Genomic DNA, 13416 nt, shown 5'->3' on the forward strand with positions numbered 1-13416 from the left:
TCCAAACAAGGAGATACTTAGGTCTACAAATAACCTAATCTGCATACCAGATGGATCTAAGGGGGAAAAAAACATACACACTTCTCCACACACATATTTTTTTCTAAAATGTGAGCATAGAAAAACAGATGCTTTTGCCTCCCAACGGATCTGTGGGCCTCTCTCAAGTAGTCTTGTGGAGCAATTTCATTTCAAATTTCTAAAATTATGAAAATGTCTAGATTAAACACTAAATTGAAAAGGAAAGGGCCTCTTACACAGAAAACCAAATGAATATTTTATGAATTATTTTTAACTGCTCAGTGATACCCAACCCCCAATTTCACAGATGAGTGGATATGGGGAGGGGGCCAGTAAGAGGAAGTCTCCCCAGAATGGGTTGACTATGATTCACTAACTTCTTTGACAAATAATTTGATGCTATATGCATCACTCTGTGTGTTAGTATGTAAGAGCTCTTTCTTCTGCGAGTGAAACTCTGCTGTTAAAGCTTCAGTGAATAAGGATTGTGGCATTTTTTTCTTTCAGATCCTATATGTGAGGATTAAAATAAATTTCCTTAAAACAATAAATTTTATCTATATTTCACACATTTCCCCTTATTACATTTAATATATCTGCTATCATAACAAGCCATCCATCATCTCCAACAAATCTTACAAAAGCAAAGTGAATACAGAACATGGATTTGGAAACTTGCTATTTCTTCCTTAAATTTCATGGTCGACTGTAAAAACAGCTTTTATACTTGAAGTTCTGCAACTAATTCAGAAAGAGCTATTATAATTACTGTAAAAGCAAAGTCGAATATTCTTTTGGTTACCAGAGTCATTAAGTAACTAAGGGTACAATTTATGCCTTGTTCATCTACAACAGACAGAAAGAACAAAGATTTAGGACGAGCTGAACAAGAACCACTCCCATTAACTAGTTCCATTATGCATCGCACTAAGTACAATCCTCCCATCCCACCCTATTCCCACAAGCCCTGTACCAAAAATTCAAAAAAGGGAAAGATCAAGAGCAAAACATGACACTTTTTGTGGTGAGGCCTCCTGTAGCTCACATCAGTAGGATCATAGCTGCTCCACGTAAGTAAGATTTCAAGATAACTGAAATTTACTGTCTTAAGTATTGGGACTTTGAGCATTTCTTCTGGAAACCTTCCCTAAAATATGCATATCCCTGGGTTTTTCAGCAGAGATTACTGACCACAATAAACCATAGCCTGATGACTTAGGGAACATCCATGATTATACCGTGCAGTAGTATGATGTTGTCTCCTTTTTTCATCCCTTCTTTCTCCTTTAAGTCAGTCTGTCACTTCCACTGCTACTAATGTACCTCTTTCTAATATCAGTCCCTCCCTTCACACACACTCTTTCTAGTTTGCAGCTTTTAATTTACTGTGAACTGGAAAACCAAGATTGGTAAGAACTATATGTTAAGTAAGAGTTAAGGCACTGAAAGCAAGTATGAGGAATTAATTACGGGCTTCAATACATCAGCTTTGTGACACTTTAATGTTCCTATCTTTAGATAAGCTTCCTATCCCAGTTTAAAGCTAAATTTTCAAAGGGTGATGTTATAAGAGAGCTACCTTCAAATAAGTAAATTTGTTCTGAGCAGATCAAAGTGGGCCTGAATTAAAGCGGGTATCTTGATAGCTCCAAGTTTTTCTGAACCTGAAAAACAATGTCTCAATGAATGACCCCTTCCCACATTTATAGCATCACACACTTAAATAATGCACATTTCAAACATTTTTTTTTTTTTTTGAGACGGAGTTTCGCTCTTGTTGCCCAGGCTGGAGTGCAATGGCACGATCTCAGCTCACCGCAACCTCCGCCTCCCGGATTCAAGTGATTCTCCTGCCTCAGCCTCCCTAGTAGCTGGGATTACAGGCATCTGCCACCACGTCTGGCTAATTTTGTGTTTTTAGTAGAGACGGGGTTTCTCCATGTTGTTCAGGCTGGTCTCAAACTCCCAACCTCAGGTGATCCGCCCACTTCGGCCTCCCAAAGTGCTGGGATTACATGCATAAGCCACCGCGCCCAGCCTCAAACACTTTTGGAGACATTATCCAGTTTGATCCCGGCAACACTTCTGATATAGGCAAGGCCAGATTACAGATAAGGAAATGAAGGCTCAGTAATTTGCCCACAAACAAACAATTAGCAAATGACAAGATTGGGGTCCTGGGTTCTCATTCGCTGTTCTTTTCACAACACTGATGTCTTCTATTGCTCCCTCTCACCTTCTCTACACACAAAAAAACACAGCTCTGCCCCTGATGAGAAAGATGTATTCCTTTTCCTTGGAATTCCTTCCTTATTCCTCTCTAAGCTCTGCCAGATGTCTTTAAGAATATTGCTCATTTTTCTAGCAGAACTCAAAACCCTCTGGTTTTATTATGTTGAGAGTTGTCAGTTAATTAAAAATTCAACAAATGTATGGTCCCAACTTGCCACCAAAAGTTAACAAATGTCACCGGCAAGGATGTTTCTCGCAAGCGGACACTGAAGAATACATCCCAGAAGATACCTAACAGCTCATTTTGTGTCATGGAAGCATGAGAAATCACATCCTCAAGACATTCATTAACCTTTCATTTCCTCTATAAATAATCAGTCAGAAATGTGGCTCATAATTTAAATTAATCAAAAACTATGCTCTCTTGTCCTCTCTCTCTCTCTCTCTTACACACACACACACACACAAACACACACACACACATACTTAAAGTGACTTGTTGAAATGACTTGAGGGCTTGTAATGCCAGCATCATAGTCAAATGTATGGTTCCACTTCTCTGGGTCAACTTAAACATTGCCTCGTCCATGAAGCCTTCCCTGTTCATCTCAGGCCTTAAATATCTCTTCTTCCTCTTGTCCAAGAATTTATAGCAATTACTAGCATTTGCTACTTAGCATATATCTAGAAACCATGTGAAGTACTGCCAAGAGTATGGGTTCTAGAGGCAAATGGACCCAGATTCCAATTCCAGCTTTACCACTTCCTAGCTGTGTGGCCTTGGAAAATTTTACATAAACTCTCTCTGATTGAAATTCCTCATCTGTAAAATGAGACTAATGATACTTAATCTGTTAAACTGTTCTGGGGATTAAATACATATAAAGCACTTAGCACCATGCCTGCATACACTAGACACTCAAATAAGGACAGGTAGACTTATTATTATTACAATCTTTCATGGATAGTTCTGGTTTGATATGTGTGCAATTTTGAGGCCTTCTCACTTTGTTCTAAACCCTTTAATAGCTGCATCCAGAGGGAAACTTATCATAAAGCTTAAGCTTAATGGCCCCTCATTTGCACAGCTTCTTTCCAAGGCCTTGTTCCAAATTATGACATTCATAATTGTATATTTTTTTAAAGAAAGATCCTAAAATTGCATTAGCTTCAGGCCAGTACAAAACCTGGTTCCACCTCTGGTTGTGTCTTTAACCTCTATGTTATCCTGTTCCCTCCATGGGTACTCATTGTAGTACTTTGTACACAGTCAGTACTCAATAAAAATCCTCAACCAGTTTTTGCTGAATTTGGCTTCAAGGAAATAAACATCAATTATTTAGTCAAAAACTTCTAACTTCTAACCAATACATTTGGTTGGAAAATATTCAGCCCACTCACATATTTTGAGATAATAAAAATGTACTTTGTGAACTGTACAAAGTACATTTTTATTAATACAAAGCCTATTATTAGACTTTGTACTAATATAGCATTATTCATAAAAATTATGGTAAGGATGATGATACTGAGGAAGAGTTTCTCAACCTTAGCACTACTGACATTTTGGGCCTGAGAATTCTTTATCGTGTGGGCTATTCCAAGCATTGTAGGATGTCTAGTGACATCCCTGGCCATTACTCACTAAATGCTAGTAGCACCCTTCCCAGTTGTGACAATCAAAAATGTCACCAGGCATTGCCAAGTGTCCTCAAGAGGAATCCCTCCTCAGTGCCCTAAGGCATCACGATCAGCACCAAAAGATGTACAAACGATTACAAGTCTTTCATATTAAAGCAGGAAAAGGAAGATAATTATTTTAGAAAAGTTTTCAATAAGCAAAAGCAACCTCGGTTAACCTGAAAATCCCATTAACCCCATTCCTTGAGTGTTCTATTCCCTTAGCATTCCAGATAACAAAAAAAAAAATACTGTACATTCTATTTTCTACTTTGTATGCAAAGTTCAGCTGATTTTCCATCTCAAAAGCTAAGTACAGAAATCGAGTTCATGAGTGGGGGATCTTCAGCTTCATCACTTTTGCCATCTATTTTAAGTGACAGTGATGCTATTGACCTGGAAGTTTAGGGAGTTTTTTCCCCTTGTTTTGACATTTTAAGTTTGATATTAGCAAGTCTTCCTGTTTTATCTAGTCGAAAGCAAAATACAACAACAAGAAATCTGATCCAATTAACTGTGATTTTCCTGTATATAAAAGCTCTAACATTTTGTTCCAGCCACCCCACTGATTCTGCAATTGAAAATGCCCTTCTTGAATAAGCAATATGTCTTACTTCTTTCTGCAGGTTGTGATCCTGGGGAAACACTCAAGAGGTTATCACTACATGCTCGCTAACCTGGTAAGAACAAGCAAGTGTCCCTGGGCAATATATGCAATTTAGTTTGCATTTTTCTGTAATCATCCAAAAAGGAAATACATGAAGTACCTAATACTTTCTCCAGAAACTTGGAGAAATGACTTCGGTAAATACCAAACCTGAATGCAATAGCCTTGGTTTCAATTATGCTGTCGTTGTTTTAGCTGTGAAGCAGCTATATTCTTTCCTAATTTAAAAAATAATTTGACATGATTCTTTACTTATTTTTAGATTCATTTTTGGTTTGAAATGTAAACTATTTTAATTGGGTTTGAAATATAAACCATGGAACTGGGGACACAGGAAACTGACTCTTTCCCAATTGATTCAAGTATATGTGCAGATCAGTACTGCATTTGTCCTTTCAGAAGCAGACCACTACCAAATCTTTTTGAGCCAGATGTCAGAGTAGGTTTCAACATAGTACATTATATGACCCTGCCAAAGTGTATAGCCATCTTTCTACTTACATAAAACACAACTTGCATCTTTACTTTCAAACTTCCCATGCCTTTAAAATTTGTGACACTGTAGAAGCTAGTATTTCATTAAGGTTATTTTATACATTTTCTTTCTCTGGGAGGACAATTTGTTTAGGAATTAACAAAATTGCTTCTAAATTAGTAATATCTGTTTGGCAGAGGTTCTGAATAATACCATCTCCATGAAATGAAAGAGAAATGTTAAATTATCACTATAATACTAAAAATCTATTAAGTTACTGCATGAGTTCTAACCCTAATTTTGTTTCATTAGCACAACAGAATCATGATCATTATAAAGCTCTTAAGCCAAAAGAATAGAAACAAAGGTGAAAGATTATTGTAATTATATTCTTATTTTTAATCAAAGAAATATCTAATATCTTATTTTGTTTTAATAATGAATATTTTTTAAATGAAAAAGGAAATGTTACTTAAACCTCTTTCTTAGGAGTATGTGCATTCAAACACTTTATAAGATGCAGATTAGAGCTACTGCTTTCAAATGTAGTGTGCATTTTCCTCCAATAATTTGCTCTAAGTGGAGCACTTAGTCCATTTTGGGAATAAGTGAATCTAGTCTTTTAGAAGAAGAAATCTTGATTCTTAAATTACATCCATATATTTTCAATATGGTTTTTAGGCAACTAATAAATAAAGGATTTTTTTAACACAATGGAGGTTAAACTGTGGCTTGTCAGGATATATGGATGTCACAACAAGGCACGTGATACAGTTATTGATGACTTCTTATCATTACTTTCTCACCAGAAAATATTTTGCTCTCCTTCTTTCCTTCCTTTCTGTTTTCCTTCCTTCCTTTCTTTTTTCCTTCTTTTCTTCCTTCATCTCTTTCCCCTTTCCTTCTCCTCTGATTTGTATGTCCTAGAAAGCAGCAAGGTTTATAGCACAGTGTTTAAAAATGCAGGGTTCACCAATCACTGACCATACATGAGGTGACTTTAGGTAGTATACACACGCAAACTTTTTTATTTTAATGAAAATATATTTCCTTACTAGGTATTAGAAAAATATAAAACTAGCACATCAAAATTGAAATTGTATAGATACTATTACTTCAAACAGGGCTAAAATAGCGATACAACAAAAGTAAAATATGTTTTTAATGTTCAAGTAAACAACAGCAAGGGGGATAAAGAGATATAGCAAAATCTGGGTTTTTCATACCTGGTTGTTTTATACATGAATGACTAAGTTTGAGATATAACATTGAACTGGGGGTCAGAAAGTTTGGGTTGTCAAACTGACTTTGCTACTACCAAGGTAAGAGATCTTGGGCAAGTCACGTCACCTCTACAGACAGTGTTACAATTCCATTACTTTAACACTCAGGTGGGAGTGGTGGGGGCAGTCATTGATGTGTTGGGTGGGTCATTTGAAAGCAGATAATAATTAGAAGTGCAAGATATTTATTGGGAGTAATACCTGTGAAAGATAAAAGGGAAAGGGACATAAGTAGGCAGGGAGAGCTTCAGACCACAATACAGGTCTATACCAGTAACAGAAGGGAAAAGGAAGCAAGTTTAATAGGAAAAGCTTCAGACTGTGCTGTAGCACTGATAAAATCTTGGCCAACACAACTAGGAGATCAGTGCAAAAGATAGCTCATAGAGGAGTCCTATGCTTCTTCCAAATGGCAAGTCATTGCATCCCGACTTTGCTCAGTCATTAGCTGGCAGCAGCCCAGAAAGCACACACCTTCCACTTGAAAACTGAGGCAGATCTGAAGGTACCTGAAGCTGGAGGTTGTCAGCTAACTTAATTCTTTGAGACAGATTTTGTCTTAAAGAGCGATCTGAGCCATGCATAAGAATGGCTATCTCAGTTGGCCTACCATGACGATGATCTGTAAAGGCCTTTCCCATTCTATAATTCCAACTGGGTCTCCTTATTTCTACTGACAAACTTTTTTTTATTTTTTTTATTTTTGTAGGTACATACTAGATGTATACATCTGTGGGTTACATGAGATATTTTCATACAGGCATGCAATGCACAATAACCACACCAGGATAAATAGGGTACCCATCATCTCAAGAATTTATCCTTTGCCTACTGACAATCTTTTAAATCAGCTTTTATTGCAATTTTGAGATCCAGACCTGACAAAAATTAAAGTCTATGGAGTGATAGAACTGAAAGAGAAAATCACTAGGACAAGGTTGGGGAAAAGAATGGTAAACTGAATCCTATACACACAACTCAGAATTATGAGCCTTTGGGGGAATGTCTACTACAAGAACAAGCAAAGTCTGTTCCTTCAAAAAGAAAGTAATGTATAGTATGATGTCAGTCTGAGTAATGAAAATGTGATTTTCCTTTACCATGCTTTGAGCTGCCACCCTTTCTCTTCCTTTAGTGACCCTCTTTTCATTTGAATTCAGCTATGTAAGTCCCTGTACTCTATATCAAATTGCATTTGGGCAATAGAGATAGGAGCTGCTGTTCATCTCTGATGATAATAATAACGAGACAAATTATCCCTACTATGGTCTACGGTTCCCAGTTTTTTCAAAGCAGATAAAAATTACCTCAAATGCCTCCATCAAAGACAGACAGAGAGAGAGAAAGAGAGAGAGAGACAGAGAATCAAAACTATTTAGAAGTAAGTTGGATGGTCAAGAAAAGGGGAAGTGGAGATAAGAAGATGTTTCCTTTCAAGATGAGCCAGCTGGATGAAAGCTGAGGGTGGATATCTATATACAGAAGACTTTGCAGTGTGAGTCTTGGTGTTACAAACAGCACAAAACCACTGCTTTCTTCTACAAATGTCGAGTCAAGAATATTTAAGCTACTTAACTAAGCTTCCCGGAATCAATTCCTGCAGTTCCCTTTGATACTGAGCTCTATCTGGCAAAGACTTCTTTGTACATTTACATGGAACTTCCCCTGGTAGCAATCCTAAAGTGAGAAGACTTGGATATTCCATGAATGCTTTAACGAAGACCTCTCAGAGGTCAAGATGTACATTTCAGAGTAGACAATGAGCTGCAGAAAATTCTAGCTTGTTGAAATCCTGGAAAGAAACAGAAGATTTCACCAGTACAACCCAGAGATGTGATCTACTCAGGCCAGAAGTGGACATCCCAATAGAGCAAGTAAGTCTCTTAGAAATTCTTGTATCAGTTGATGATGTCATTTTTTAGGAGTTGTTCTGTAATTAATTGTTGTTTTATCTTCCAGGACTGTCTCTAACATGGCGCTGTTTGTCAACGTTAGTCCCAGAGTTAGCCATCATGTGTACAATCTGTCAGTCAAGCAGCCTCTCAATCTGTCATGGTAAAGTCCTGGATCTGGATGCTTTACACTGCATTGTCAGGCATGTTATGTAAAGTGATTTAGTTTTTTTCACCTATGTCAGTGATGATAGCTCAGTTACTGTGTGTAGAGCCCTACAGTAATATTAGGAATAGATGCAAAGGCAGGAGGCAGTGTGGTATAATAATAAGAAGAAGAAAAAAAAGCGCAAGGCTAGGAGGTAGGAGTCAGGTTTGAATCCCAAGAATTCATCTAACTAGCTTTATAGCAAACCAAACCTCTCTGAACCTGATTATTAATCTGTAAAATGCAGAGGTAGACAAGATCAGTATTTCCCAAAATGTACATGAGATGATTTTAGATACTACATAGCAAAACTTCTCTTTTAACTTATTAGTTTTGAATGTATATTAAATACATATTGGAAAAACAACTATCCCAGCAATTCTGTGATTTTATAGATACCATTCCTTAGAATGAGGCTAAAGTAGATATGTAGATAAAAGAAACTCAGTCAATGTAAATAAAAACATTAAGTAAATTATAGTTCATATGGTCCACCTATATGGCAAAAAATTGAAAAGGTGGTATATTAATGACTAGAATTTGGAAAATACACCACTGTCACTTCTAGATCTACATTTCTTCCCTCTTGGAGTTCAGTTTGGGCCAGGGTAGGCCAGGTGAATGCTGAGGACACAAACAGGGAAGCAAAACCAGAGCCCCGTTATCCTTGGGGATATAAAGTTATAAGGCAGACTAAAGCTTTAAAATCAGTCCAAGTGGGCAAAAACCAAGATAGATATGAGTATTCTTAGCCAAGTTCTAAGCAGAGCTGACGATCTGAAGGATCAATCAAAAACAGTCTAGCAGATTACACAGGGCAAATTGGATCTGGATTGAATGATCTAACAACAGATGTTCATCACTCCCCAAATAAGACCAAACACAAAAACAAAACAAAACAAAAACCCACAAACAATTGAAGTGCCCAGGGGAGAACATGAGCCATAGCAGGGCTCATTCAGTGTTGCGCCAGTTAACCACTGCCTTAGAAGACCTGACAGTTTCCCTGCCTAGGTTGAGACTGGCACCAGAGTCGGAGATAATTGCTGACCCTGTAAGTGGAGGAATTTAGGTAATGTCTACTGTTAGCAGTAGAGAGCTACAGGCAATCAAAAAGGTCATTGAGCAAGGAGAGAAAATAGAAGAAAGTTCATCTATCTTATACTCCTCTCTGATATGTTAGCTGTTTTCTTCAGACTTTCATTTAATTTTCTCAGAATTTCTATGAGGAGAGACTTCTTGCCCACCCACCTTCCTAAGCCTTTTACAGATCAGAAAATGGACTCAGAAAATATATATAACTTGCCCAAAGTCTCATAGCTAATCCATTGCCAAACTAAGTTTTCTATCTAGATTGGTAACACTGTTAGTAGAGCACCTTGCTCTTCCCACTTTACCCACCCAAGCTTCTCAGTGAGATAGAAAGCCAGCACCACAAAGGTCACATAAAAGCATTTGCAAAGACACAAATGTAAATAAATGAAGCACAAGCTCTAAATTTATGAGGATGAAGTGATCAGAGATAAAAAGGGCTTTTAAAAACAAGGACATGTTGGGCCGGGAGCGATGGCTCATGCATGTAATCCTAGCACTTTGGGAGGCCGAGGCGGGTGGATCACAAGGTCAGGAGTTCAAGACCAGCCTGGCCAATATGATGAAACCCTGTCTCTACTAAAAAAAAAAAAAAAAAAAAAAAAAAAAAAAAAAAACTTAGCCAGGCATGGTGGCACATGCCTGTAGTCCCAGCTACTTGAGAGGCTGAGGCAGAAGAATCTCTTGAATTCAGGAGGTGGAGGTTGCAGTGAGCTGAGATCGCGCCACTGTACTCCAGCCTGGGCGACAGAGCAAGACTCTGTCTCAAAAAAAAAAAAAAAAAAAAAAAAAAAGGACATATTGGTGAATCTGGGTTTGAAAAAAACCATCCAAAAGCCCAACATGAACTGTATCTTAACAGGCATCAATTACATCTCCATCACTCCCTGCTGTCCAACTGTTTTCCTTCCCTCCTCTCTCTCTCTCTCTCTCACACACACACACACATTTTCATTCCCCTTTTTTCTTATGCTTTGTCTTCTCTCTCCCTCCTCATCCAACCTCACTTATGCCAGAAAATAATGATGGAAAGGGGGTACTAGATGACATCTAATTTTTCCAAAATTTTACTAAAACAAGAGAATTACTCATAAAATTGAACCCAAACAGGCAGCCAGGAGCTTCAACAAGCTTGAGGAAGTGAACTCTGCAGCTTACCAGATCTCAGAATGTACTTGAAAAACAGAAGGGCCTATTTTGCTTAGAGAGAAAACAAGTTTAAATAAGATTTAGTTATGCTGTTTTGCTTGCCAATAACAACTATTCCCTTCTCTCTTCCCCTTCCAGGTCTTCTTGTTCTGTTCTCTACTTTCCCTTTCTTTGTTCTGACATTTTTTATGTTCTAAATAAAAAATTCAAATGCTCAAAGCCACGTGTTGTGATCACTGACACCTCAGCAGATGGCATGTAAACACAGAGCTCACTGGGCTGGAGCCTGGCTTTGCAGGCAAGGGAGGTGGGCTTGCAGGTAAAAATTCCCCCTGGTCCCAAATGCCAGGGAGACCAGTCACCTCTCCTGGTGCACAACTTCTCTGGTAGCTCAGGATTCACTTTCTTCTCCAAATGGAAATGGTACATAGAACACCAAGGGAATGAGGAGTGGGGACTGGGCTGGGTTCCAACTTCCTGCCATCCATTTCCAAAGCCACAGGCATTTGTCAGCTTAAAGTTGTGAACTCTGAGACTCCTATTCTCTCTCTCCCAAAATGCCTTTATTATAGTCAACTGTGTCTCTCTTCTCTCTCTCCCCTGCCTGAAATTAACAAGGAAAGATCATTTCCTACCCAATGTTATAGCAAGATGAATTAAAAGCATTTTATCTTCTCCTCAAACTCTGAGATTATGTCCTCTAAAACAGTCCTTCCTAAACTATCTGTGAAGAAGAACCAGTTTTTCCCCCCAAGATCTTCATGGACCAGTAAACATGCAACAAAAATAAATTACTTAAAAAATGAAATAAGCAAAATAAGATATTTAAAATATAAGTTCAGTATTTTTTAGTATTACATTCAATAGCCATTACATTGCCCTGTCAAGTTCCTATGAAGGTTGATAAAGACTTACCCTCCATTTCTTTCCTTATATCATCTCAGACTGGTAACAAACAATGAACCAGCACCAGTCTGCACATATTTTGAGTAGCACTGCTCTAAAGGTCTTTACAGTAAGTGTTTTTTTCTATATATACCATTGTATGTCCAACAACTTGTTCACTTCACAGCAAGGAAAACAGAGTGTAGTGTCCTTAAGAACCTTGTAATTGTATTGTACAGACCAGACTTGCATAGCTTATGATAATTGCCATGGAGATAGAACAGGTGCTGGGACAATGAATAAAGAGAAGGCAGATTGTGGAAGTCAATACCGTGGAAGTCTGCATAGTGTAGCCAGAGAAGGCCTTTCAGAAAAGGTGACTTTGAAACAATAATCTGAAAGGGGAGAAAGATTCAGCTACATGACGAATCAGGGAGAGTTCATGCATAGGAAACAGTACATGCCAAAGTCCTGAGGCAGAAAACAGCTTGATGTCTTCCCTGAACAGTCAGAAGGCAATTTTGGGCACAGCAGAATGAGTGACAGGACAGATTAGATGCCAGGTGGAAGAGTTTTACCTTTTTTCAACAGCAACAGAAGGCCCATTGAAGAATTTCAAGCACGGAAGGGGTATGATCTGATTTATGTTTTTTTAAAAATCCGTGTCAAATGGATGAGTTTTATGTGATATAAATTATACCTCAATGAAGCTGTTAGTAAAAAAAAAGAGAGAGAGAGAGAGAGAGATCAGTGGCTATTTCCCCATTAATAGAACTTATGCCATGTTGTAATTATTTATTTATTCATACAAATAACCCCCACTGAACTGAAGTGTCATGAGGGCAAGGACCAAGTTTGAGATGGCTCGCCATTGTAACAGCTAGCACTTAATAGGTTTCTAAGTATGTTTGTTGGTCAGACTAGAGAATAAAATCATGAGTGAACAATATAAGCAACTTGTAATCAAGTACTAATTTGTATGGTGTAATCGTGAACTCTACACATTGTACCCTCCCAGGAGGATGGATCTGCTTTCTAGAAAAAGACTTGCGTCTCTCATTAGCAACCTGACAACTTGAATCACCACAATTACTATGCATTTCTTTATTGAAGCATCACCCAGATGAACAGTTCAAATGGCACCAAAGGCAGAGCCAGTCTTCATCCAAAATGTGAGATAGGTACTTGTCTTTGGCAGCCTTCCAACCCTCATTCTACTGCTTTTATCTTTCCTATAGGCAAGCCACCTTTTCTCACCCATAAGCTATCATCAACTCCTAAAAGTCACCCAACTTGTCTCTGTTTTCCCCCCTGTACAAAATGTGCCCTAATAATAGTACTGTATGAAGGAAAACACCACATCAAACCTTGAAAATAAATGCACTTAATGTAAGCCTTGGATATATTTATTTCCAACTCTCAAATATCCACACTTCCAAAAGTAAAGTGAATTTCAGTATGTGAAAATCAACAAAGATGGGATAATGCCAAAGTCATTTGGATCTTTGGAAGACTGAATTGTCTGGCTATTCTCAAATCACGGACGGTCTGGATTTGGAAGACAGTTGTGTAACCAGTGTCTATGTGAAAGATGGCTTTGGAGAGTTAATCAACGGAAGCTTACAAGACCCTGCATGAACTGCTTAGGCATAAAGGTCATGTTGGTTTTATATAGCTGCATTCAGATGTGAGCAAACGTACACTGATCAAACAGACATGATATGATTGAGAAGTGGTGCAATTTATGAAATATAGCAGAACCTACAAATCAAAATGGGTAGTTTCCATTTCAGAAGAATCACTTCTGGATATTATACCCATATTTCTAACAA

At 37.9% G+C, this 13416-nt stretch overlaps 1 protein-coding gene across 4 annotated transcripts in view; it reads left to right on the plus strand.

Annotated features, from left to right (window-relative positions):
- GRIA3 (glutamate ionotropic receptor AMPA type subunit 3) overlaps window positions 1-13416 on the plus strand; it is a 311313-nt gene that overhangs the window by 169569 nt on the left and 128328 nt on the right. For all 4 annotated transcript variants that reach the window (XM_063634906.1, XM_063634907.1, XM_055269444.2 and 1 more), the window contains one exon: window positions 4560-4613. In XM_063634906.1, coding sequence (XP_063490976.1) covers window positions 4560-4613 — 54 coding nt within the window. The remainder of the gene's footprint in view (window positions 1-4559; window positions 4614-13416) is intronic.

The sequence above is a fragment of the Symphalangus syndactylus genome, chromosome X (assembly GCF_028878055.3).
Source record: "Symphalangus syndactylus isolate Jambi chromosome X, NHGRI_mSymSyn1-v2.1_pri, whole genome shotgun sequence".
Classification (NCBI taxonomy): Eukaryota; Metazoa; Chordata; class Mammalia; order Primates; family Hylobatidae; genus Symphalangus; species Symphalangus syndactylus.